The 25,777-nt window shown below is 38.6% G+C and overlaps 1 protein-coding gene across 2 annotated transcripts in view; it reads right to left on the bottom strand.

Annotated features, from left to right (window-relative positions):
* The window catches only part of LOC109239270, a 21,246-nt gene extending 7,424 nt beyond the window's left edge, over positions 1 to 13,822 (bottom strand). The window contains exons 1-6 of one of the 2 annotated variants that reach the window (XM_019405816.1): positions 12,704 to 13,822; positions 11,910 to 12,185; positions 7,149 to 7,345; positions 5,828 to 5,969; positions 5,046 to 5,318; positions 4,898 to 4,970 (exon numbers count right to left, since the gene is read on the bottom strand). In XM_019405816.1, coding sequence (XP_019261361.1) covers positions 4,898 to 4,970; positions 5,046 to 5,318; positions 5,828 to 5,969; positions 7,149 to 7,345; positions 11,910 to 12,185; positions 12,704 to 13,753 — 2,011 coding nt within the window. In that variant the 5' untranslated portion in view covers positions 13,754 to 13,822. The remainder of the gene's footprint in view (positions 1 to 4,897; positions 4,971 to 5,045; positions 5,319 to 5,827; positions 5,970 to 7,148; positions 7,346 to 11,909; positions 12,186 to 12,703) is intronic. The other variant, XM_019405815.1, reaches the window with a different exon arrangement.
* Positions 13,823 to 25,777: the final 11,955 nt, after the last annotated feature.

The following is a 25,777-nucleotide window of genomic DNA, read 5'->3' as shown; positions in this document are numbered from 1 at the left end:
GTTTTCTTACTTTGGTTTTAGTTTTTTGTTTTGTTGTGTGTGTGTGGGGGGGGGGGGGGGGTACTCCCTCCGTTCCAATTTGTGTGCACCTATTTCCTTTTTGGTCCGTTCCAAAAAGAATGATCCCTTTCTAAATTTGGAAACAGTTTAGCTTAAACTTCAATGCTACCCTTAATGAGAAGCTTTTATAATCACACAAATACTCTGGACCCCTTTTTGACTTGTTTAGGACCACAAATTTCAAAAGTCTTCATTTTTTCTTAAACTCCGTGCCCAGTCAAACAGGTTCACATAAATTGGAACGGAAGGAGTAATATTGAACTTGAAGTAGCTGAACTTCAATCTTGCATTTTGATGTCGGCACCTTAAACATAACTGAAAAATAACAACCATGTCAGAAGACTGCTGCCGCATCTGCATGAAAGTCTTTTGACGCATTGGTGCACTAGCCACTAATACAACATAATACTAGTGTGTGTGTGTGTACTGTAGTAGATTAACATCAATACCCGTTTTTATTTACACAAAATGTCCTTACTATCTCATTAATAGTAGGTACTTTTCTGGTTTTTTCAACCAAGAACTAAACCCAAATCAAACCCAACTATCTATATTTCGCCCCTCTTTATCTCTTTCCGTCCCTCCCCTGTTGCTCCAACAAAGCTTTACGGCTTTATGTATCTCGACTCACTTCTCAGCTCATATAAGTCATGAATGTAGAGAATACTCCAAGGCCTGATGATGATAACAAAAAGGAGAAAGAAGCCAGTTGTCTTTGTGGAGGAGGAATGAAAGAACTTCAGGGATTGGAAAAGAAACTTCAGGGCTTAAAGAGTTTGCTTCAGCCAGGAAAGAGACAATAATTACATGCATTCAGTCATTAATTTAAGCGTCCAATTTTTCCTTCTTTCCTACTCTTTTTCGTTGATGAACAAAAAGCAAAATTACCCAAACACAGGGGCCAGTTGCTGCTCTCTCCATGGCGAAGAAAGGGGCTGCAGAATTGCCTCAATTACTTGAAAAAAAAAACATGATCCGGACAACTCTTCTCCTTTTCATGTGGAGAACAAAATGACAATATTTTCCGTGTTTTTTCAATGGTTTAAAGAAGTGGCAGGGGTATTATAGTCAAAATAAAAGTCACCATGGTCTAACCTAGTGATTGTAGTGGCTAGCAAAACCCACATGCACGCACATATACACTGCCATTGTTGGTGAAAATACAAGTACATTTGAAAAATAATTATAAAAAAGAACAAATAAATTCTAGGTTGAAGCACAGATATTTTGTTCTCTTTAATTCAAACGCACTGCTATAGAATCATCACCAGTTCAGCAGTAACAACATTGACTTGTCCCCTCTAGAATACAACAACCCGACCATGTCGTATGACCCGAACAACACCTGGAAGCTTCACCAACAAGAACATTGGCTTCGACAAACTAATACTCGCTTTTGTAGTGAATAAGTTGAAGACTTACACTTTTTTTTCCTTGCAGCTCTCTTTTTTCACAAATACATTTGTGCACACTACAATACTTTTCACAAGGTAAGAAATAGTACTCCCTCCGTTCCAGTTTATGTGAACCTATTTCCTTTTTAGTCCGTTCCAAAAAGAATGATCCCTTTCTAAATTTAGAAACAATTTAGCTTAAACTTCCAATTCTACCCTTAATGAGATTCTTTTATAACCACACAAATACTCTGGATCCCTTTTTGACTTGTTTAGGACCACAAATTCCAAGAGTCTTCATTTTTTCTTAAACTCCATGCCCAGTCAAACAGGTTCACATAAATTGGAACAGAGGGAGTACTATTTATAGGTATAGAAATTATTCCTTGGAATAAAGCTGTGGGATAATAAGTTATGAGAACATGAGATATGAACTAATGGCTAGTTATTTGGCCTTTAGTTGGTTGATGACATGGTAAAACACGGGAGTTGTTACAAAATATTATGACTACTTTCTAGATCATGGGATAGCGGATTAGAATAAGTTATGACCACTTTCTTCACTTAATAGTCATGACAAATAGTGTAATTTCATATTATTATTTTAGTATTAAAATATAATATGCTCCAATAATCCCACTCATTTTACTATTAAAATAAGAGAGTATATCAGTTCAAGAGAGACTATCATGCATAATGAAGGTGTGCGCTGCATTGAACCTCCATTAAGTAAAACAACAATTTTTACTCCAGAGTCGTGGTTGTAGACTTGAACGATGACTTTTAAGGGAAATAAAGTAGCACTACTTACACATAATAATCAAGGTGTTGATATGATCTTTATTAGCCATCACATTACGGCATTCTGCCACCTTGACTTATTAAGCGAGGCGAAGCGCTCAACATATTGTGTGGCTCGCTTCAGGCTTAAGCTCGCCTTAAGCACCTTTAACAACAATGGGTCCATGAGGAAAAAAAGAGTACTATGAGATTATGTTTGACAAGTAGTAGCATAAATGTTGATTATGTTAAATCTTGTGATAATTGTACAAATCCATTGACTATGGCCTTAGCAAGAGAAAAGGTCTGGAGCACATTAAGTGGGGAAGATTGAAACCTATAAATTTATGAGCATATATGATGGCCTATTTTGGGGACTAGAGATTCGATAACAAGGTTCAATAGGAAGAACATATCATATGATGGCTTATTTTGGCATGCACTATTATATTTATTTTTTTGCCATCCCTATTAGCAAGTGCTTCAATGTCATCATCAAGGCTCTAAGGCATACTTTTCTGCACCAATGAGCGTCATCCTGAAGAGGCAACACTAAACAATCGATACTCCACTTATTGTAATTTTTATTCAATTCTTCTGTCCATATATTTGTTATTCATGCGTATATTTATTAGTATTGGACTGCACATACATATTTATATTTTTTCTCCATTTGCGTCTTTCTTCAGTGAAGCTCACGCTTTATTTGCACTTAGTGCTTAAAGTCCCAAAAGACCTTCGAGTTGTTTTGCGCTTTTCGCATCTGATAACACCTAATATGGGTCTGGATATATCGTTGTAATAACTGTTTTGCACTCTACTAATAGTAACGGTACTATCTCAAGAAAATAAAATTGGAGGAATTGGTTTTTCAAAGGTACTTGAAATAATAAATCTCTCAACCAATTCGCTTCTTCAGTAGCTGAAGCTAAAGCAATAAGCTCGGCTTCCACGATAGAGTCGGCAATAATAGTTTGCTTTTTCGATTTCCAAGAAAGCACCACCTCCCAAAGTAAATACAACTAGTAGTATAATAGGAATCATCAGATGAAGTGTTCCATTCTTTTTTTTCGAGAAGGATGAAGTGTTTCATTCTGAATGTGAAAATCCTTTTGTGTACAACATGATATCTTTTGTAATACATGCCATAGGTATTTGACACCAAGTAAATATAACTCTCATATGGAATGTCAATGTTCATTACCTGGCTTGCTTGTAAACTTGCTAAGTACCCACGTTACGTATGCAGTATCATTAGGCCTAGTGCAATTACTCACATCTCAAATTTCCATCTAAGCTAGCATACTCCTTTTGATATATCACATTTTTCTCACTTTGCACAGAAAGCAAGCGAACAGTTGAATCAAAGGAGTTACAACATGCTCACATAATTGTACATTTTAAAATTGTATTATATGTCATGTCTATTAAGTGGAGAAAGTGATCATAACTCATATAGATCCACTATTCCATGATCTAAAAAGTGACCACAATTCTCCGTAACCACTATCTCATGTTCTATCATATCATTAACCCACTAAACTAGTCACTAATCTCTATGTTCACATAACTTATTACCTCACTACCTTCCAATTTATTCCAAGAAAGAATTTTTACACCTATAAATAGTAGTATTTCTTACCTTGTGAAGTGTGTGGAAAGTGTTATAATGTTCAACAAAAGTGAAGTGTATTTGTAAGAAAAAAAAAGAGTTGTGAGAAAAGAAAAAGGTATAAATCTTCAATTTATTCACTACAAAAGAGAGTTTTACTTTGTTGAAGGTAAGTGTTCTTATTGATGGATTTTTAGACTCAAAAACTAGTCCACGGATTGTTTGGATCATACAACATTGTTGGTTTGTTGTGCCCTGGAGGAGACAAGTCAAGATTTTTACTGCTGGACCGGTTAAGATTTTACAGCATTGTGCTTGAATTTCCTTACAGAGAGCGCGGTATTCGCGCCTAGCCTGAAGAACTTGTAATTTTTATTTCTATTTTCCACTTTAATGATTGTATTTCACCAACTGTAACTATATTCCTACTATTTATCGGTGATGAAAAAAGAGCAAAATTTCCCAAACAAAAAGGTTAATTGCTGCTCTCTCCATGGAGGAGAAAGGGGCTGCAGAATTGCCTTAATTATTGGAAAAGTAAAAGACATGATCTGGACAACTCTTTTCCTTTTTATGTGTAGAATAAAATGACAATATTATCCATGATTTTTCAATGGTTTTGCAATAGCAAGGGCATTTTGGGTAAATAAAAGCAGGCATGGTCTAACCTACCTGTCTATGTAAACCACTGATTCAAGGCCAAAAATTGAATTATGACTATTCTCAGAATCAGTAGTCTTTATTTGCCTTCTCATCCAGCTTGAGACCGGCCTGCCCCTCCACACGGTTCGACCCGTGGAAGCAGCCACTAATGCTTGCATTAGGGTAGGCTGTCTACATCACACCCCTTGGGATGCGGCCCTTCCCCGGACCCTGCATGAACGCGGAATGCCTTGTGCACTGGGCTGCCTTTTAATAAAATTATTTACCTTATCAAAAGAGATATCAGTTCTTTAAACATCGATGTGAGGCTAAAATTTTACTACAGAAGAGCCAATTTTTGCAGATGGATATGAAATTTGAACATCACTAGATACCATGTAAGACATACCTGGTGAGAGTGGATCTGTTCTTTTCTCTGATATGAGCAATTGAACAGCTAACACCTGATTGATGTCTGCAATCTAAAATGGAAATTAATACTCTCAATTAGCATGTCCAAAGCAGAAAGCACCTGAAAACCAAAAAGAATGCCATACCCATCCGAGATGTTGCAGTACTAACTCCTGATCAGATGATGCCTCAAGAATTCTTGAAGCCTCGGCTACAGCAGTCTGCTGATCAGAGGAATTGTCTTTTGTGGTGTCTTGTAAATGATTTGCACCATGTAAATCTTTCAAGTAGTTTGATGAATAATTTCGAGCCAGGACACGCCAGATTGAAAGAGACTTTGAGCTCATCCCTTTACTGGCATACAGAAAAGCAAGCGTCCGCAAATGCCCAGATTCACTCAGCAGTGATTCCAACTCCTCCTGCACTGTCCATTTAATTTTTATGGCTATCCTTCAGAGAAGATACCAGATCTCAACTTTAAGATTGAACTGTTTCCTAGCAAAGAGAGATGCTACAACACCTTAAGGTCTACATACACAACATTTCCATGTTATCTACATCAACTTTCACTAAGATCTATAAACTTTACCTAATCCAAAAAAAAAATTCAGCAAGTATGCTCGATATGGTTTGTATAACAAATAAGTGTTTGATAAGCACTTACGGTGAGGCCTAGGGTCAAGGAGTGGGTTAACAGCATGAGAAATCAAGGCTTAAATTCCAACAGAGGCAAAAAACACTACGTGTGATTCCTTTCTACCTGGCCTAAGCCTTGCTGGCCCAAACCCACCGTTGTCAAAAAAAATGAATTTGATAGCACATGCACTAGCAGATCAATACAAGAACTGTGTGCTGCTCATCCACAGCGAAGAAATGCAACCTACATATCATACATTAGTCAATATTGGACAAGGTTAAATAGACATACCACTATGCAACTGTTCTCAGATGTGGCAAGTCTTTCCATGTCATCAACGCGATTTAGAGCTCTGTAGAGGTACATTAAAAGTGTGTCAACTCCCTCTCTCACTGAAGGAGTCAAATCTTTATGTCGTGATGCTTCTAAAAATCTGTTATAAAAGAGAGGAAAAACTAAGGACCAGAATAGACAAGTAAAACCAGATTGGACAAAAAACACTAGATAAAAGTTTTAAGCAAACTTCACAAGTATCCGACAAAATAAACCAAATTTTGAATACTGAGAAACATACTCAGCCAAAATATATAAAGGAATGCAAGTTAACCAAAGGGCAGAGAACTATTTTAGTTTTCTTCCCATCCTAAATTTCTCTGTTAGCATCAAAGAGACAATGCCAAAACCATGTTGTAACATATTATTAGTACAATAACTGACGCTTTGTTCTCAACTTATGAAACGATAATAAAGGTACAAGCGAGACACCAATAGCAATTCAACTGAAACTTACACTAGAAAATTAAGACATCGCCTAGAGGAATTACCGATATAGTCTACAATTTCTCTGAAAAGGAAGGGAAAAGCAATTCAAGGGGTCAGTTCACAGCTCTCTCTCTATCTTAAATCCTTGCCAATGTTTATATCAACCCCATAAACCTGAAAGGCAGGTCTCTCTCAACCTAGAATTTCTCTAATTATCAAGCTTACATGCCTAAGCATAAAATCATTTCTACCTTCCATTATGGTCCTACAATAGTTACACTAGTTATCTGTGATATATCCTAAAGTCACCCGAAGTAAGTATTTCATATATCTATGCTCCATTCATGAATTTCCCCCAGTCCTATTTTATATGACAGAAGTTAAACATGTTTTCTTTGAATATGATGTTTTCACTCCTAAAATATATTTAATTGTAAAATATTGTGACTTATATAGCTTTTCATCTAAATATTATCTCATAAAACTTGAGCAATGTCCATATTGACAACCTCCATTGATGTGATTATGATGTCCCTCGATGAATTTACTATCTAGGAATCTTAAGCTAAACATTCGTAAGTCATGAATATTGAGGAAGACATTCATATCCACTCTTTCTCATTTTTCTCTCTTTTCCCCCACAATGGAAGTGGGAACAGTTTAAAAAAAATTCTCAAAATTCATGAGCGTGCAAAGTTGGATTGGACACTAGTCATTGTAATATTTAAAAAAAAATACTCTTGAAAAACCAAATATTGTTTTTTGGTTCTCGAAGGTTTCAACCCAGAAGACATGAGGCCGGAACTAGGAAGAGAAGTTGGTAGTAAACACACTCTTATCAATAGATAACCTGGTCATGTTTTTAATTGCAGACTCCAATAAACCAGCTCTGCTTGGTGGATTCAGAAGAAACTCGTCATCAACTGCAGTCTCTACACCTGCTTTCTTAAGGAAGATAGCTCTCTGAATACCAGTTAAGCCATCATCCACAACTTTTTCGAGAAGTGATGGAGGAGGGTGCAAACCCCAATACCTATTCCTCGGAACCTGAGAAGACGAATTCCAGTGACATTAAAGAAAGATTTAAATATTTTTTGATCAAGTTTAGAATTTATTAACAATTGGCAAAAACACTCATATACAAGAAGTATACCAAAAGTAGAAAACCTTACAACAAGATATTGTTTTCTATGAATGACGCTCAATCTACTACACCTACATGAACCTCGTGGGTGCACCAAAGGAAAATAAGATATTAAAGAAAAGGCAAAATAGTATGAACACCACTTGTACTTGTTCACGCTTGTCATCCCGGCCCATGTACTCAACAAAGTCATCCCGACAATTATAATAGTTCAAACTCAGTATTTTAAACCCCCGTGACCTCACGTGTTCTTCAAACGCTCTGACATAGATGACACATTAGTATCCACATCAGATTTCTTGTAACACATCATGATTAATTTATTTTTAATATCATATAAAATTATATTTTTTTCTTTTCCATTCCACCATTCCCTTCATCACCATCCTCCTCTCTCATCCTACTTAGATTCAATTTTCTTTTTTGTGGATTTCTTGACTTTTCGCCAAGAGGGGTTTTTTGGTACTATTAAATTCACTAAGTCTCTTAATTCTTAATCAATGAGTTAGGCTAAAATATCAAAAAATAGGAGCAAAAACTTGACTTAATCTGGACTTGTTTATCCTTATTCTCCACCATTCACCATTTACCACCACCTTCAAATCAGCCCACAAAGCAACAATGTTTTGATACAAACAATGAGAGAATGAATTCAAACTCTTGTTTCCCATCGGTGACCACTCTTTCACTCTTCATTTTTCTCCCATCGGTGACCACTCTTTCATTCCAGTATTGTCAAAGGTGAAAAGCGTTGAAAAGCGGTCAAGTCTGTCGGGGCTTTAAGCGCAAAACGCAAATAAAGTGTGGGCTTTAGTTAAAAAGGCGCAACTAAGAATAAAATTTAAAAAATATATATGTAATGCAAGAAAGCAGTGACAATTTTATTCATAATGATTTTCTCAACAATTAATATATATCTTTTTGCCAATTATATTTATTGTTTTGTACCGCTTTTATTTTTAATATTATTAAAAATTATTATTTTTCTTTTCAATTCCACCATCACCTTCCTCCTCTCTGATCATCCTTATTCTCCACCATTCACCATTTACCACCACCATCAAAACAGCCCACAAAGTAACAATGTTATGATACAAACAATGAGAGAATGAATTCAAACTCTTGTTTCCCGTTCGTGACCACTCTTTCACTAATCATTTTTCTCCCATCCGAGACCACTCTCTCATTGTTCTTCATTTTTCTAATTCTCTTTTTCAACTCAACTCTTAAAAATCGCCCCACCGATCCTCTTTTTTTTTTTTGCTTTTTTTATTAGTTTAATTATCTCCTAGTTTAAATATTTATATTTACGCTCCATATACGTGTGAAATACACGTATTTTGTCCAATTCAGCTGTCAAGCTGCCACATAGACTCGGCCAATGATCAAACGGGGCTTAAAACTTTGATTTTGAACAGCTACAAGTGTTTGAATGAAACTTCGTGAAGTAGGAGAACCGTGACGTCAAAACCGAACGAGTAGAAGTGTCTCACAGGCTATTCTGCCTAAAGAAAAAGTTAGATAAAAAGAGCCTCCTCGGCAGAGAAAGAAACACATAGAGAGTCACACATCTAGCGAGAGACTCCAAGGCCCAACATGTGATTGTGATGGAGTATCTTTTTTTAGGACATTGGCGTGCAGGCGAGTATCATATTTTTGGTGAATTACTGTTAGAGTTGGTTTGGATGGAGATATTTCGATTTAAGAGGGGGTCTCAAGTTTTAAGATTTAACATGTCGTTGGTCATAAATAATGAATCCAAATGAATGGTTGAAATAATTTATTGAGGCTATTGAAAGCTGGGAAAGACTTCTAGATATAAAGAGGGAAATGGAGTCACAGTCCGGTTCTAGAATCAGATATGCTGCAAACATGTCCCATTACATTATACATGCCCCTAACAGAGGGAAGACAACGATGAGATACACAAGGAACAAGAAGGGAGACCATTATGGGACTTGAGTGAGGGAAAGAAGAGCTTCACAGGTTGTTCTCAAGTAGGAACGAAATAATACAAGGAAATAATGGCATACTTACTGTAGATCAGTTTTACTTTAGGATCGGCTCTTAGCCCATTTTTATTTGCCTTGGCGATGGATGTACTGACACGACACAATCCAAGGGGAGGTGCCTTGGTGCATGCTATTTGCTGATGATATAGTGTTGATTGACGAGACGCGAAGCGGAGTTAATGCGAGGTTAGAGGTTTGGAGTCAGACCTTGGAGTCTAAAGGTTTCAAGTTAAGCGGAACCAAAACAAAATACTTGAAGTGCAAATTCAGTGACGGAACCCATGAAACAGAAGTAGGGGTATGATGCTCAAGTTATTCCCAAGAGAGCTAGTTTTAAATATCTCGGATCTATTATCCAAGGTAACAGGGAGATTGACGAAGATGTTGCACATCGCATTGGAGCGGGATGGATGAAATGGAGGCTCGCTTCCGGTGTTTTATGTAATAGGAATGTGCTATCAAAACTTAAGGGTGAGTTTTATAAAGTGGTGGTTTGACCAGCTATGCTTGGGGCTGAGTATTGGCCGGTCAAGAACTCCCACGTGCAGAAGATGAAAGTAGCAGAGATGAGGATGTTGAGATGAATGTGTGGGTGTACCAGGAGAGATAAGATTAGGAATGAAGCTATCCCAGACAGAGTATGAGTAGCCTCCGTGGAGGACAAAATGCGGGAGTCGAGGCTGAGATGGTTCGGACATGTTAAGAGGAGAAGCATTGATGCTCCTGTTAGTAGGTATGAGAGGTTGGCCATGGCGAGTATGAGAAGAGGTCGAGGTAGGCCTAAGAAGTACTAGGAAAAGATGATTAGACAGGACATGGCGCTCTCACTGAGGACATGACCCTTGATAGAAGGGTGTGGAGGTCGAGGATTAGGTAGAAGGTTAGTGGGTAGTTTCTTAGTTGCTCACCGATAGTCTTAGTAGCACGCATGTCCCTTCATATTCTTAGATTTTTATTACGTTATGTGATTTTGTTCGACTCAAATATTGTATTCTCTGTTGCTATTATTTGGTACTACTTATCCTTTAACTACCTCTTTTTTCTCTCTTCCTTTCTTGCTTTTCTTCTTCTTCTCACCCTTTCCGAGCCGAGGGTCTATTGGAAACAGCCTCTCTACCTGCATTAGGTAGAGGTAAGGTCTACGTACAGACTACCATCCCCAGAACCCACCTATTTGGAACAAGATAGGTTTGTTATTGTTGTTGTTGTTGAAGAAAAGTCTACATCAGTTGGTGCATCATGTGTAGGTGTGCTAGAAAAGATGTGATTCAGCTATTGCTACACTGTTTGGAGGTATATTGAGTATCGATTATTGCTCAGTGTTAAAGCATGTCATTAGGATCGAAATCTTCGGAAAAAGAGACAGAAAAAGAGTATAGGAGGTGTCTCACTTAGCAATTTTTTGAATGAAGTATCTCACTTGGCATTTATGTACCATATTAAACGAACAAAATCAAAAAGCTCAGTAGGAGCTCCTACTAACTGGGAAAATGGAGCACGCATTAGATACTAATTAGTATAGAAAATTAGGTGCTCTTTGTAAAGAATCATGTTTTTTAGTGAAATTCTACTTTTGAACAGATCCCGTACACAAGTTTCTTCCTCATTTTTTTTTTTTTTGATAAGGCACAAGTTTCTTCCTCATATCAATAGACTTCACTTTTTTAATGAAAAAAAGAAATAAGGGTTGAAATAATCACTTAGTTGAGTTGTATTTCAGATCAAAATTATCTATGGTCCAAGCAGGTGCAAAGCATTTAGCTTTAAATTTCATAATATACGAAAATCCTGCATATCCTAAAAGCAGCCCAAGTTGATAGGAATGTCAGCATACAACCCCAACATAACTAGCGCAGTACTCATTGTCACCCTTTATGAGGGAAAAATATTAGGAACTGCTGCAGAATATTAGCATTGCCCTAGTTAACTTAAGCAGTAAGTTTGAAATAAAAGATCCCCTTTTTTATAGGTGAAGCAAGAGATTCAATCAATTTATGGCAAGTTGTAAAAAGTAGCAAAACAAGTGGCATAAGCAGGACTAAAATGCAGCAAAGAAGAAAAAGAAAGAAGTAGAAGAAGAATGGACTGCACCTAGTTGGTCCTTTCCTACACAGCAAGAAAAAAAAGGGTAGACTGATACATATATTAGGATAAATAAGTATGGTATGACACGCTCTTTTTCCTACATAAAACATATACACACTCTTTGGCACCAAATGACTAGACCGGGGCCCAATGACGGTGAATCGGAGACCGGATACGACAAAGATTCAAGAAAAAGAACAGATGTACTTAGTAAGACTGGATGGACTAACTGAAACTAACTTGACTCATATAACAGATGCAAAAATCACGTTGTAGATTTATCAGCACATATACCATCATAATAGGTAGAGATCCATCCATTTTAACATAAATGCATGCACAGGACAATAACTGATACACCAGCACATACCAGCAATGACCACCGATTTGGGTCTCGTGTGATAAATGGGAAAAGTTCTGAAGGATCCATTATTTCAGAAAGCAAGAAATGATCAACTGCTTCCTCAAAGTGTAGGTCAAACAGTAAAAGGAATCCCACTTGAGCATGGACAAAAGAGAGCATCTCTCTTGTCATTTCACCTTCATTTTGAAGCTCTTCAACCAGTGATATTGCTTCCCTAAAGTTCTTCTTTCGCAATAGATCTTTTATTTGTTCTTCACAAGGCACCTTTCGATAACACATAATCTGCCACCAGAACACAATTAGACATGAATTTAATTACTGCAAACGGGCAATTTTACAATGTTCTTTTCTCTTTTTCCAAACAATCACTGTGCTTCTAAGACATAATGAAGAATCCAATGACAAAGAGAGCCTGACGAAGCTAAGGGACCATGTATCTACAAGAATAATTAACGAGGCCTTCCAGTGAGTAAGCAGAATTTAATTTCATAACTTCATCAGATGCCTCGGCAAAATAGTTGAAGCTATGTTCCATTTCCTTTTTCTACCTTTGTGTTAAGGTCAAAATAGTGAATTATCAAAAAGATCACCTTGATACTCTAGCTTAGGCAAGTCTCTATAAGCACGTTCACAACTCTGCAGGCCCTCACAGAGAATTAAGTTATGCATGGGATGATTCAGCACAAGCAAAGGTTTAAGTACCCCTTAACCATCGGAGTGTATAAATACTTAAAGACTAAAACCTAACGCAGAAAGCATCAAAGTGTAGACCTTTTATAGTTAAAGTGATCAAGTATTACCTTTGAGCCTGCCGCTACAGCGACAAGCTTTCCTCTTCCATCCTCCTCATCGGCCACAACACAAGGACTACCTACTTCAACAGGAAACGACACTTGCTGAACGCAATTCCCCGACTTCTTATGATACAGCTCCAACTTCCCATTCCTTACCACCACAATATATGCCCCTATCTCCCCCATGGTCTCCGAAGCTTCACCGAAAACTAAACTACCACCCACAGGCTGCCCTTCACTATCCACAATAACACCCACATTGTCCACCATTAACATCACCTTGCACTCTTTTGCTAAAAACTTCATTCTTGGCGGCACGGACGAATCAGGCAAGGAGAATATCACACCAGAGAGCCCACTTGCATACGAATACAAATAGTAACCACTCCGAGTTCCTACAATAACAGAATCATCTACCCATGATATACACATTATCCCGTCAGTAAAATCACCCTGAACTTCCTTCAAAATTACAGGAGAACCACTCAAAACCAGCTCAACTAGCATCAACTTCTTCCCCATCGCAACCGCGAAAAAACAACCATCTTCTTTTCCTTTAACCCCATTTGAAATAGGGTTTATGCTGTAATTTCTACTTAAAAATCTCTTACTTACAACATTAACATTCTTCAACAGACTCAATTTTCGAACCGGTTCTAGTGAATTCAAGTCAAGCAAATAAATAAAACCGTCGGAGAGAACAATGAGTTTTCCGATATGACTAACAACGAGGATCGAACTCACAGGTTTGCCGATGATGTTCAGCCGCAGGTGGAATGATAAACCGGTGTTAGGGTTCAGGGAGAGTGAAATGACGTCGCCGGAGACTGTTCCTATAAAAACTAGGGTTTGGGAATCGGAGATTGTGGTGATCGCTAAAGAACGAACCGGAGGAATTGGAGGAATGGAAGGGTTTAAGCCGGCGAGAAGTTCTAGAACGTTCCGGGAATGAGATTTGGGCTCGGATCCGGGTTTGGGTTTCGAATTCGCCATTGGAGAAGCCGAGGAGTGATCACTGACTAAACTCAACCATGGCTCCACTGTAGAGCAACGCATATAAGAATGACAACAGAACAGATTTTCTCTTTCCTTTATTTTTTTTCAAATGATTAGTGCTCCAATTTACTCTCCCAACCTAATGTTGATCATTTTATTTTAACAAAAATTTTACTACCACTTTGCTTTTCATTTCAAAGTCAAATAGCCCTCATTTTTTTTTTTTAATTAAGGCGTCTGAATCTGAATACACATCTAAATATTAAGATGTGCATTAAGATTAAGACATTTGGAATCTGAATACACATCTGAATATTAAGATATATATTAAGATATGAATACTACTTGGTTAATACCGTTTGTTTTTTAACATCTAAATATATAGAATTTATCTTTATTTGAAAATTAATAAACATAAATTCAAATAAAATACTAATTAATTTAATATTCTATCAATAAAATATATATTTTTTAAATTATGGTAGTTAGTGATGATAATGGCTAACAGTGGTGCTTGTGAATGCCGACTAGAAGCGGCGATTGGTGGTGGTTTTGGTTAATGGTGGTGGTTTTGTATAGTAGCTAGTGGTAATTTATAATGATGGCGATTATGGCTAAGGATGGTGGTGGTGGGTGGTAATAATTAATAATGGTGGTGGTGGTGATAGTAGTTTATAATAGTGGGCAGTGCCGCCTATGGTTATTGATGGTGATGGGGTGGTTCGTTGTGGTAGTCGAGGTAGATGAGTTTGTGGTTATGGTTGAAAATAAGAGTGGCGGGGGTAGTGGGGATGGTGGGTGGTGGTTGTCAATAATGGTGGCGGCTTGGTGGTGGTGTTGGTTGAGTACGGTGGTGGTGGGTGGCATGGTGATAGTTGATAATGGTAGGTGGTAGTGAAAAATAATAATTAATGCGGATGATAGAATTTTAATAAAGTTAAGTCTTTGTTATAGATCTTTATGCTTTTATCCTCTTACTCGGTACTTTTTTATCATTTAAATATATCAATAATATTTTTAAGTATTATTTAATTATTTATTTTTAAATTAATTTGAAGTATAAGTATTCTCACGTTATCTTTATTTTCTTCATTACTAGTTTCAGTGCATGTGCATTGCACGTGTAAGCCGTCGTGTCTGTTTGAAAAAGAATTAAAAATCACGTGAAGGAACTACGTGTAATAGTAATTAATGTCCAAATGGATTCAACATGAAATTGAAATGTAAAAATGAAAAATGAGTTTAAATACATTGATGTAATAAGTGAATTCAAATATGACGAATATCTTCAGAACCTGCAAGCATCAACACTACAATTAGTTATGATCGTGATATGTATAACATTAATAATTATAGGTAATATATTGTAAGAGTTAATAACATGTTATGTTGTTGTAGCTTACCTAATATCTATTTGCAGATAATATTCTTGATGTATGTGCCTCTTTATCTCTTCGGTTACTCTCTTATGACCAAAACTTTTGTTGTTGACATCGATATACCTCTTGAAAGTGCAACATATAGTTGTCCATGTGAAAAAATATGTTGCGGCAAGTACAATCCAACGTTGGGTATTGTTTGACCCCGTTCTTTATTTTTTGTCATCGAAAAACATAAACGCATTGGAAATTATTTTCTGATGAATTTAAAAGGGTATCCTTCATTTTCTAGCGGCGAAAGTTGAATTCTTGGAATAAACACATATTTGAAAGATTTTGGGCCTATCATTATTTCTGCATGTATAACGTTGTTGTCAAAACCTCTACATATCATAAACTAGTTGTTGCATGTCACGACCCAAATCGAAGGGCCGCGACGGGCGCTTGGTGCCTTACTCAACCGAGTACCAACGTAACATATCTTTCTTATCGTACTATCCTAAGTAAATGAGCCGGAAAGTCCGTCATGAGATAACCAGAATAAAACATAAGGGGATACTCGATATAGGACGACCCAACATGATATACAAACTTATACATGTGACATACGAGCCTATAAAGCTGACATGATCATTTGTACACTCACAACATAGGCCGATAAGGCCGTACAAGTATCCATATACATGCCATCTATCTACAAGCCTCTAAGAGTACATAAACGTCATAAATGTTCGCCCAAGTGAAGGTTAGTTTTGAAGATTGACAAAGGAAGCTCAGGCATGAACCAGGTCCATCCCTTGGGTGCATAGAAACGGGCAGATTCGAGCATGTGGGATGCATGTGAAGGAGATAAGCTTAACTTGGTAGATTTAATATCTCCTAATCGAAAAGGTTGCATCATTGATAAGGAGAAGGACTCCTTACTCAAAGAGAACATTATCCAAGATAGGGAAGGAGTTCGAAGTTGAGATCAACTAGAACTCTTTCACCAAGGAAGAGTAGCATTATAACTCTAGTTATTTCTTCATCTACTAACTCTATATATTGCAGGATGTTCTCATTTTACAGGTATGCACAAATGCAGAAGTTAAACAGGAATTGAGAGCAAAATAACAAGGCATTTTGCAAGCAGTTCGTGTGTGATTCAAGTGTGCAAACCTGAAGCTACATGAACCAGATAGAAGGACCAGTTCCAAGTGTCTGTCTTTTATTCTAGTTCAGTTGTAGTAGGTATTTTTTTTAGTAATTCAAATATTATTAATTTTTAAAGCAACAAATTACAATGTATAAGGCTAACTCATGCCTTGAAAATTTAGAGGCACTATTTGTACGGTGTCCCTTGTGAGATCTACACTGATCACCGGAGTTTGCGACATTTGTTCAAGAAGAAGGATCTTAATTTGCGTCAAAGGAGGTGGTTAGAGCTTCTTAAGGATTATGATATTACTATTTTGTACCACCCGGGGAAGGCCAATGTGGTGGCCGATGCTTTGAGTCGCCGGGCAGAGAGTTTGGGGTGTTTGGCTTATCTACCTACAGTAAAGAGGCCCATGGCGTTGGATGTTCATGCCTTAGCCAGCCAGTTTGTGAGATTGGATATTTTTGAGCCTAGTCAAGTATTGGCTTGTGTGGTCTCTCAGTCTTCTCTTTATGATCGTATCAGGGAGCGTCAGTATGATGACCCCATCTGCTTGTCCTTAAGGACACGGTTCAGCATGGTGATGCTAAGGAGGTTATTTTTGAGAATGATGGTGCTTTGAGGAAGCAAGGCAGGCTATGTGTGCCTAATGTGGATGGTTTGCGTGAGTTGATTCTTCAGGAGGCTCATAGCTCGTGGTACTCTATTCATCCGGGTGCCGCAGAGATGTATCAGGACTTGACAGCAATATTGGTGGCGTAGAATGAAGAAGGGCATAGTGGAATATGTTGCTCGGTGCCTAAATTGCTAGCAGGTGAAGTATGACAATCAGCGGCCGAGTGGATTGCTTTAGAAGTTGGAGATTGCGGAGTGGAAATGGGAGCGGATCACTTTTGATTTCGTTGTTGGACTCCCACGGACCCAGCGGAAGTTTGATGTAGTTTGGGTGATTGTAGACAGGCTGACCAAGTCAGCTCAATTCCTTCCTGTGATGACTACCTATTCTTCTGTGCAGCTGGCTTGAGTCTATAATCGTGAGATTGTCAGACTTCATGGCGTGCCAGTATCTATCATCTCTGACCGGGGAACGTAGTTTACATTACGGTTCTGGAGAGCGGTACAACATGAGTTGGGTACTCGGGTGGAGTTGAGCACACCATTTCACCCCCAGACGAACGGACGATCAGAGCGCATTATTCAGATTCTTAAGGATTTGCTCCGTGCGTGTGTGATGGAGTTTGGAGGTTCTTGGGATCTGTTCTTGCCACTTGCTGAGTTTGCCTACAACAACAGTTATAAGTCCAGCATTCAGATGGCACCGTATGAGGCTCTGTATGGTAGGCGCTGTAGGTCCCCAGTGGGTTGGCTCGAGCGGGGCGAGGCTAGATTATTGGGCACAGACTTGGTTCAGGACGCTTTGGAGAAGGTTAAGGTGATTAAGGATAGACTTCGCACAGCCCGTCCAGACAAAAGAGTTATGCGGATCGGAAGGTTCGCGATGTTTCATTTATGATTGGAGAGCGGGTCTTGCTTTGGGTTTCGCTATGAAGGGCGTTATGAGATTCGAAAAGAGGGGCAAATTGAGCCCAAGGTTTATTGGTCTCTTTGAGGTGTTGCGGCGTGTTGAGGAGGTTGCTTATGAGCTTGCCTTACCTCTCAGCCTAGCAGGAGTTCATCCGGTATTTCATGTTTTGATGCGTTGGAGGTATCACGGCGATCCGTCTCACGTGTTAGATTTCAGCTCAGTCCAGTTGGACAAGGATCTATCATATGTCGAGGAGCCAATGGCTATATTGGACAGGCAGGTTCGAAAGCTGAGGTCAAAGAGCATTGCATCTGTGAAGGTTCAGTGGAGGGGTCAGTCGGTCAAGGAGGCGACTTGGGAGGCCGAGCAGGATATGCGCAACCATTATCCTCATCTTTTCACCACTTCAGGTATGTCTCTACGCTCGTTCGAGGACGAACGAATGTTTTAAGAGGGGGAGGATGTAACGACTCGGCTGTTTGTTTTGAGAATTAGTGCCCCGATCCCCTATAAACTGCTTCCCCGTATCTATTTTCTGCTATTGTGATTTGCTGGGATCATTCATTTTGAGTTTCGGAGTGTTTTGAGACACTTAATCCCTAAATGAGAGCTTAAATCTTAGAATTTGGACCGTAGTCAGAACAGTGTGAAGACGGCTCTGGAATGGAATTCCGTCAATTCCGTTAGCTCCGTTGGGTGATTTTGGGCTTAGGGGCATGTTCGGATTGTCTAGATGAGGTCCGTAGCTCATTTAGGCTTGAAATGTCGAAAGTTAAATTTTTGGAGTTCCGGGTTGGTAGTGGAATTTTTGATATCAGGGTCGGAATCCGATTCCGGAAGTTCGAGTAGGTCCGTAGTGTTAATCATGACTTGTGTACAAAATTTGGGGTCATTCGGATGTGGTTTGGTTGGTTTCGGCATCGGTTGTAGAATTTTGAAGTTTCAAGTTCTTAAAGTTTGGATTGGAGGGTGATTCGTGATTTTAGCATTGTTTGATGTAAATTGAGGGTTCGACTAAGTTCGTATGGTATTTTAGGATTGGTTGGTAAGTTTGGTTGAGGTCCCGGGGGCCTCAGGTGTGTTTCGGATGCTCAATGGGTCATGTTTGGACACAGAGAAGTGGCAGATTTCTGGTGTTTTGTTGCAGAAGAATCATTCATCATGTTCGCGAGAGGGGTCTCGCGATCGCGTAGAGCATCTGGGAGAGGAAGCTAAGTTATAAATCGTGTTCGCGATGATGTTCCCGCGTTCGCGAAGGTGTGAGACCTTAAGCCTACGCGTTCTTGACATGGTCCTCGCGTTGGCATAGAGGAATGGGGCGGAGGGAGCTTCAGGCATTAAGCCTACGCATTCGCGAAGAGGTCCCCGCGTTCGCGAAGGGTCCGTCAGTTTAAGTTACGCGTTCGCGAGAGGACCCTCGTGTTCGCGAAGGAGGAATTTTGGGCCGGTGGAAATTTTCTCATCGCATTTGCGAAGAAGAATGCATCTGGGCAGATTTTAAAGTTCAAAAACGAGGGTTTGAGTTCATAACTCAAAAATTTGATTGAGAGCTTGGTAGAAGGCGAAATTTGAAGAGATTTTCGGAGGAAGTTTCTGGGTAATGATTCCTAACTCATTTTTGATTATATCCCATTAATCTAAGCTTGATTCCATCATTTAATTTCGGATCTGGGGTGAAAAATTTGGAAAATTTGAAAAAAGTTCTTAGGCCGAATTTTGGGGGTTTGATCGAGATTTTGGTATCGGATTTGAGTAAAATTGGTATGGTTAGACTCGTGAGTGAATGGGTGTTCATAATTTGTGACTTTTACCTGATTCCGAGACGTGGGCCCAGTGGAGGATTTTTGGGCGTTTTAATATTTTCTTGCCTTAGCTTTGATTTCATTAGCTAAATTAGTTACTTGTAGCTATATTTACGTTATATAATTGATTTGATTAGATTTGGGCCACTCGGAGTTGGATACTCGTGGCAAGAGCGTGATTTCAGATTGATTTGAGCTTGGTTCGAGGTAAGTGGCTTGCCTAACTTTGTGCGGGGGAACTCCTCTTAGGATTCGGTACTGTTTGATATATAAGCGTCGTGTACCTGAGGTGACGAGTGCGTACACGGGTTATTTATTGAAAAACCCCATTTTCATTAAGCAAATACATGTCTTTCCTTTAATTGAGCAGCACTAGTATATGTAACTATCCTGTTTAGCTTAGGAAAGCATGCCTACGTATCTTAACTGTTTTAACTGCCTTAACTGCCTATCTGAACTCTGTGCAGCATGTTTAGTGCAAAATTATCTGTCTTCGTGGATATGAACTTAGTCTAAGCTGTAGAATTCCTTGTTGATGTTGTTTATGTTGATTGAGTTGCATATTTACTTTGGGACTACGAAATGGTATTCCGGGAGATCCCCCTGCACGTTTATGTTTGGGACTACGGGACAGTATCTCGGGAGATTTCCTTGTACTAGATATTTACTTTGGGACTACAAAACGGTATTCCGGGAGATTCCCCTGCACATTTACGTTTGGGACTACGGGACGTTATCCCGCGAGATCCCCTGTACATTTATGTTTGGGACTACGGGACGGTATCCGGCGATCCCTTGTACATTTATGTTTGGGACTACGGGATGGTATCCCGGGAGATCCCCTGTTGCTATCTCTGTGTACTGAGTTGTTGTTTTTCTATGATTTCATTCTCGTCAAATGTTAGTATTTATCTTTACTGCGATATTTCATACCGTATTATTTATTTATATATATACTGTAGGGCCCTGAATTGAACTCGTCACTACTCGGACCGAGGTTAGGCTTGGCACTTACTGGGTACCGCTGTGGTGTACTCATGCCCTTTCCTGCACATGTTTTTCGTGTGCAGATCCAGGTACCTCTTCCCAGCCATATTTCCAGTGAGGCGAGGCGATTGTAGAGACTTTGAGGCATATCTGCCGCGTCCGCAGACCTAGGAGTCCCTATCTACTCTTCCTTAAGTTAAAGACTTTCTTGTATTTCTCTCCGTTGATAGTTTCTGGAGTTTAGGAGCACTATTTACTTCTGTAGCTTGTGACACATGATATTTCGGGTTCTGGGAGCATTTATGTTCAGTTCGAGAGTGATTATTGTATATGCCAAGCGACATCTAAATTTCTTAATTAAGTTACCTGTTAAATTGTTAGTTTTCATGTTTTCGTTTCATTTTCATAAAATGTTAGGCTTACCTACTTGTAGAGACTAGGTGCCGTCATGACGGTTCACGGAGGGAGAACTTGTGTCGTGACAATAGGAAATTGAATGGAAGAAGGAAAGAGCTGAACGGAGAAACAGGAAGAAGGAACATGTTCAATCCAAGAAGATCAAAGGCTATGGTTGCTGCTTGGGGAGAAAGCTCAGATGATGAAGATGGAGATGAACAAGCACTTATGGCCATTGGGGAATCTGATGAGGAATCTGAGGTAAGTGTAATTCATCTAAAAGATAAGATTAAATTTTTGTCTAAAGAAAGGCTATCTGAGTTACTCCTGAATTTCATTGATGAATCTGAGGATCTAAACAATGAAAAGGAACAGCTGTCTAAGGAGTGTGTGATTTTGAAAGCCAAGTGCAAAAATCTGGAACTTAGGGCTAGTGAAAGTGATACTCCCTCCGTTCCCATTTATGTGAACATGTTTGACTGGGCACGGAGTTTAAGGAAAAAATGAAGACTTTTGGAATTTGTGGTCCTAAACAAGTTAAAATGGGGTCCAGAGTATTTGTGTGGTTATAAAAGCTTCTCATTAAGGGTAGCATTGGAAGTTTAAGCTAAATTGTTTCCAAATTTAGAAAGGGTTCATTCTTTTTGGAACGGACCAAAAAGGAAATAGGTTCACATAAACTGGAACGGAGGGAGTAGTAAAAATGCTGAGTTAAAGAACCGGGTTCTTGAACTTGACACCACTATCTTAGAGCTTAGATCTGAAAATCTAAAACTGAAATTAGGAACAGGTAAAAAGAAAGTTGATCACACACAACTCACTTTAGAAGAAAACCTAGGAAAAATGAAAGATGAGTTGTACAAAAGAGATGAGCAGATAAGAGTCCTAAAGGAGGATCTAAGCAAGGTCAAGCATGAGCTAGACAAAACATGTAAATGGAATAGGTCCTCCGATGCACTTTCATGGCTACATGAACACCATAGTAGCAATAAGAGACGACTTGGCTACGGGATCCCTGTACCTAAGTGGGATCCCAAAAGCAAGTACCTCACACTTCTTGAGAAGAAAATCTACACACGCTGTGGTAAGACTGGTCACTACAAAAGTGAATGTACTGCAAAAAAAAAGGCTAGTCAAAAGAATAAAATATTTGTTCAAGGGAAAAATAGGCTGCCAAGATGGGCCAAAAAGAATCTGATTCACCCTTTTGCCTATAAAGAGGGACCAAACTAGTTTGGGTTCCTAATACTAACCCTAGATTTCCTTTTGCAGGTCCAAGTGAAGGGGAGCAGCCAAATATGGTACATGGATAGTACCAGTTCCTTTCACTTGAGGACCTCAAATGAGGAAATGTCTCCTTTGGAAATAGGAAGAAAGGTGAGATCATTGGGGTTGGAAAGGTAGGTAAGACTGATTCTCACTCTATTGAGAATGTCTACTTGATAGATGGCCTAAAATACAGTCTAATCAGTGTATCACAATTGTGTGATAGAGGTAACTTGGTAGCTTTCACCTCTACCAAATGCCTTGTGATTAATCTTACCACTGACAAGATTGTTTTGCAGGGAAAAAGAGTAAACAATATATATATTGTAGATCTGTCCACACTTTTAGAAAATAAACTCACTTGCTTAAGTGTGCTGGACAATGATCCCCTCCTTTGGCACAAGAGACTTGGACATGCAAATCTGAGTCAACTCAACAAATTAGTCTCCAAGGACCTGGTGATAGGGCTGCCTAACATCAAGTTTAAGGAAGACAAAGTTTGTGAGGCTTGTGCAAGGGGGAAGCATGTAAGATCCTCTTTTAAATGCAAGAAAGTGGTAAGTACCACCAGAACGATGGAACTGGTCTATATGGATCTCTGTGGTCCAATGAGAACATTAAGCAGAGGTGGTAAGAGATATGTTATGGTGCTTGTTGATGATTACTCTAGGTTTACTTGGACATTTTTTTTAACATCTAAAGATGAAGCATTTGACATGTTTACTTCTTTTGTTAGAAAAACTCAGAAATAACTAGGTAATCAACTTGCATCAATTAGGTCTGATCATGGAACTGATTTTGAAAATGCTAAGTTTTCTGAATTTTTTGATGTGCATGGCATAGACCATAATTTTTCTGCTCCTAGGACTCCACAACAAAATGGAGTAGTTGAAATAAAGAATAGGACACTTGAAGATATGCCTAGGACTATGCTTCTTTCTAGTAAACTGCCTCATAACTTCTGGGAAGAAGCTGTAAATACTGCATGCTACATCATCAATCGGTGCATGACTAGACCTATTGTAGAGAAGACTCCCTACGAGTTACTTAAAGGGAGAAAACCAAATATATCCCATATTAGGGCATTTGGATGCAAGTGCTTTGTGCACAACAATGGTAAAGACTCCCTAGGTAAGTTTGATCCCACAAGTGATGAAGGATTATTCTTCACATAGTAAAGCTTATAAGGTATACAACAAAAGAGCAATGTGTGTAGAAGAAAGTGTACATGTGGTTTTTGATGAAACTATCATTCGTTTTGAGAGATAGGAACATGAAGATGAAGCAATTGGGCTGGTAAGAAATTTAAATGAAATCACAGCCCAGGCTGAAGCTGCACCAAAAGAAGGAACATTGATGAAACAGGTTCTTCTATTCAGGGCAACCTGACAGGGGGAACTGAACAAAGAGAAACTGAATCTCATACCTCGATGGAACCTGTTTATGAACCTATTTGTCAGCAACAAAACATTGGAGAAACATCAAGGGGAAACCAGTTGGTTGTGAAACCTTACAAGTACCAAAGTTCTCATCCCATTGAGAACATAATTATTGATCCAACCCCTGGAATTAAAACTAGTCTTCATTAAAGAATCTTTGTGCTTTTGATGCTTTCTTATCTCTTATTGAACCTAAAAATGTTGCTGAGCCTTTGCAGGATACAGACTGGGTAAATGCAATGCAAGATGAACTCAACCAATTTGAAAGGAGTCAAGTTTGGCATGGTACCAAGACCTAAGGACAGATCAGTAATTGGCAAAAAATGGGTCTTCAAAAACAAACTTGATGAAGATGGAACAGTTACAAGGAACAAGGCAAAATTGGTGGTTCAAGGATATATCCAAGAGGAGGGCATAGACTATGATGAGACCTTTGCTCCAGTTGCAAGCAATAAGACTCCTCATAGACTTTGCTGCTTATATGGAATTCACTCTTCACCAGATGGACGTCAAGAGTGCCTTCCTCAATGGCTATTTAAAGGAAGAAGTGTTTGTCAAGCAACCTCCAGGGTTTGAAAGCAAGGAGTGCCCTGATCATGTGTACAAACTTGACAAGGCACTCTATGGGTTCAAACAGGCTCCTAGATCATGGTATGAAAGATTATCAAAATTCCTGCTTGAGCCTGGCTACAAGAGAGGTAAAATCGATAACACTTTATTCTTGAAGGAAAAACGTAAAGACCTTCTAGTAGTGCAGATATACGTTGATGACATAATCTTTGGAGAAACTACTGATAAACTAAGTAAGGAATTTGCTAAACTAATGGGGAGTGAATTTGAAATGAGCATGATGGGTGAGCTTAATTTCTTTTTAGGCTTACAAATTAAACAAAACTCAAATGGAACTATGATCCATCGGCAGAAATATGTGAAAGAGTTGCTTAAAAGGTTTAAAATGGAAGAATCAAAAGAAATCGATACTCCTATAGCAACAACCATGAAATTGGATATAGATGAACCTGGTTCATCTATTGATCAAAAGTTGTATAGGGGAATGATTGGTTCTCTTTTATATATCAGTGCTAGCAGACCTGACATTGTTTTCAGTGTAGGTCTTTGGGCTTGATTTCAAGCAAATCCAAAGGAGTCCCACTTGACTGCTGTCAAGAAAATATTGAGATACTTGAAAGGCACCACTGACCTTTGTCTTTGTATCCAAAAGGTAGTAATTTTAACCTAGTGGGATATGCTGACGCTGATTATGCAGGTTTCCTTGTGGACAGGAAAAGTACCTCAGGTATGGCACACTTTCTCGGTTCATGTCTTGTGTCACGGGCTACCAAAAAGCAAAATTCAGTGGCCTTATCTACTGCTAAAGCTGAGTATGTTGCTGCTGCTTCATGCTGTGCTCAATTTTTGTGGATCAAACAACAATTATTGGACTTTGAAATTGATGTTGGTTGCATCCCTATATATTGTGATAACACTAGTTCCATTAGTATGACAAAGAACCCGGTTCATCATAGGAGAACTAAGCACATACATGTTAGGCACCATTTTTTGAGGGACAACTATGAGAAAGGCTTGATCACTGTGGAGTTTTGTGCTACTGATAAGCAAATTGCTGACGTCTTCACAAAAGCCTTAAGTCGAGATCACTTTGAGAGGAACATGTTGGAATTAGGGATGATTAAGATCACCTAAAAGGACCAGTTCAAGGTTAAACGAAAAAAAACGAAATGTTTTTTTGAATAATGAAAAAATGAAAAAAAAATTGGTTAGAAAATCTGTAAAATGGGTATATAATTAGACTAATTTTTGCTCAGTCTCATACTTTCAATAGTATACTCTTGTGCCATGTGTTAAAATGACTCATTAATATCTAATGATATTTTCTCTATTTTGGAAAATTTAGACTTACACAAGAGAATTATCAGTGAAGAACTTGGTTCATCAAGATAACACTGTTTGTTTTCTACGCTCTGCATAATTTGAAATAATAATATTTTAATCCTGAGCAGAGTCCTACCTAAGTCCAAATTTCTCTTAAAGCTATCCAATTAGTTTGACCCAGTTCCGTTCAAAAGAGTCCTAACCAAATTAAATCACCTAGATTCTAGGGAAGACTCCACCTTCTATTCAAAACTGACAT

This window comes from Nicotiana attenuata, unplaced genomic scaffold (genome assembly GCF_001879085.1).
Source record: "Nicotiana attenuata strain UT unplaced genomic scaffold, NIATTr2, whole genome shotgun sequence".
Taxonomy (NCBI): Eukaryota; Viridiplantae; Streptophyta; class Magnoliopsida; order Solanales; family Solanaceae; genus Nicotiana; species Nicotiana attenuata.
Note: the sequence above shows the minus strand (reverse complement) of the source record. Positions and strands in the feature narration are given on the sequence as shown.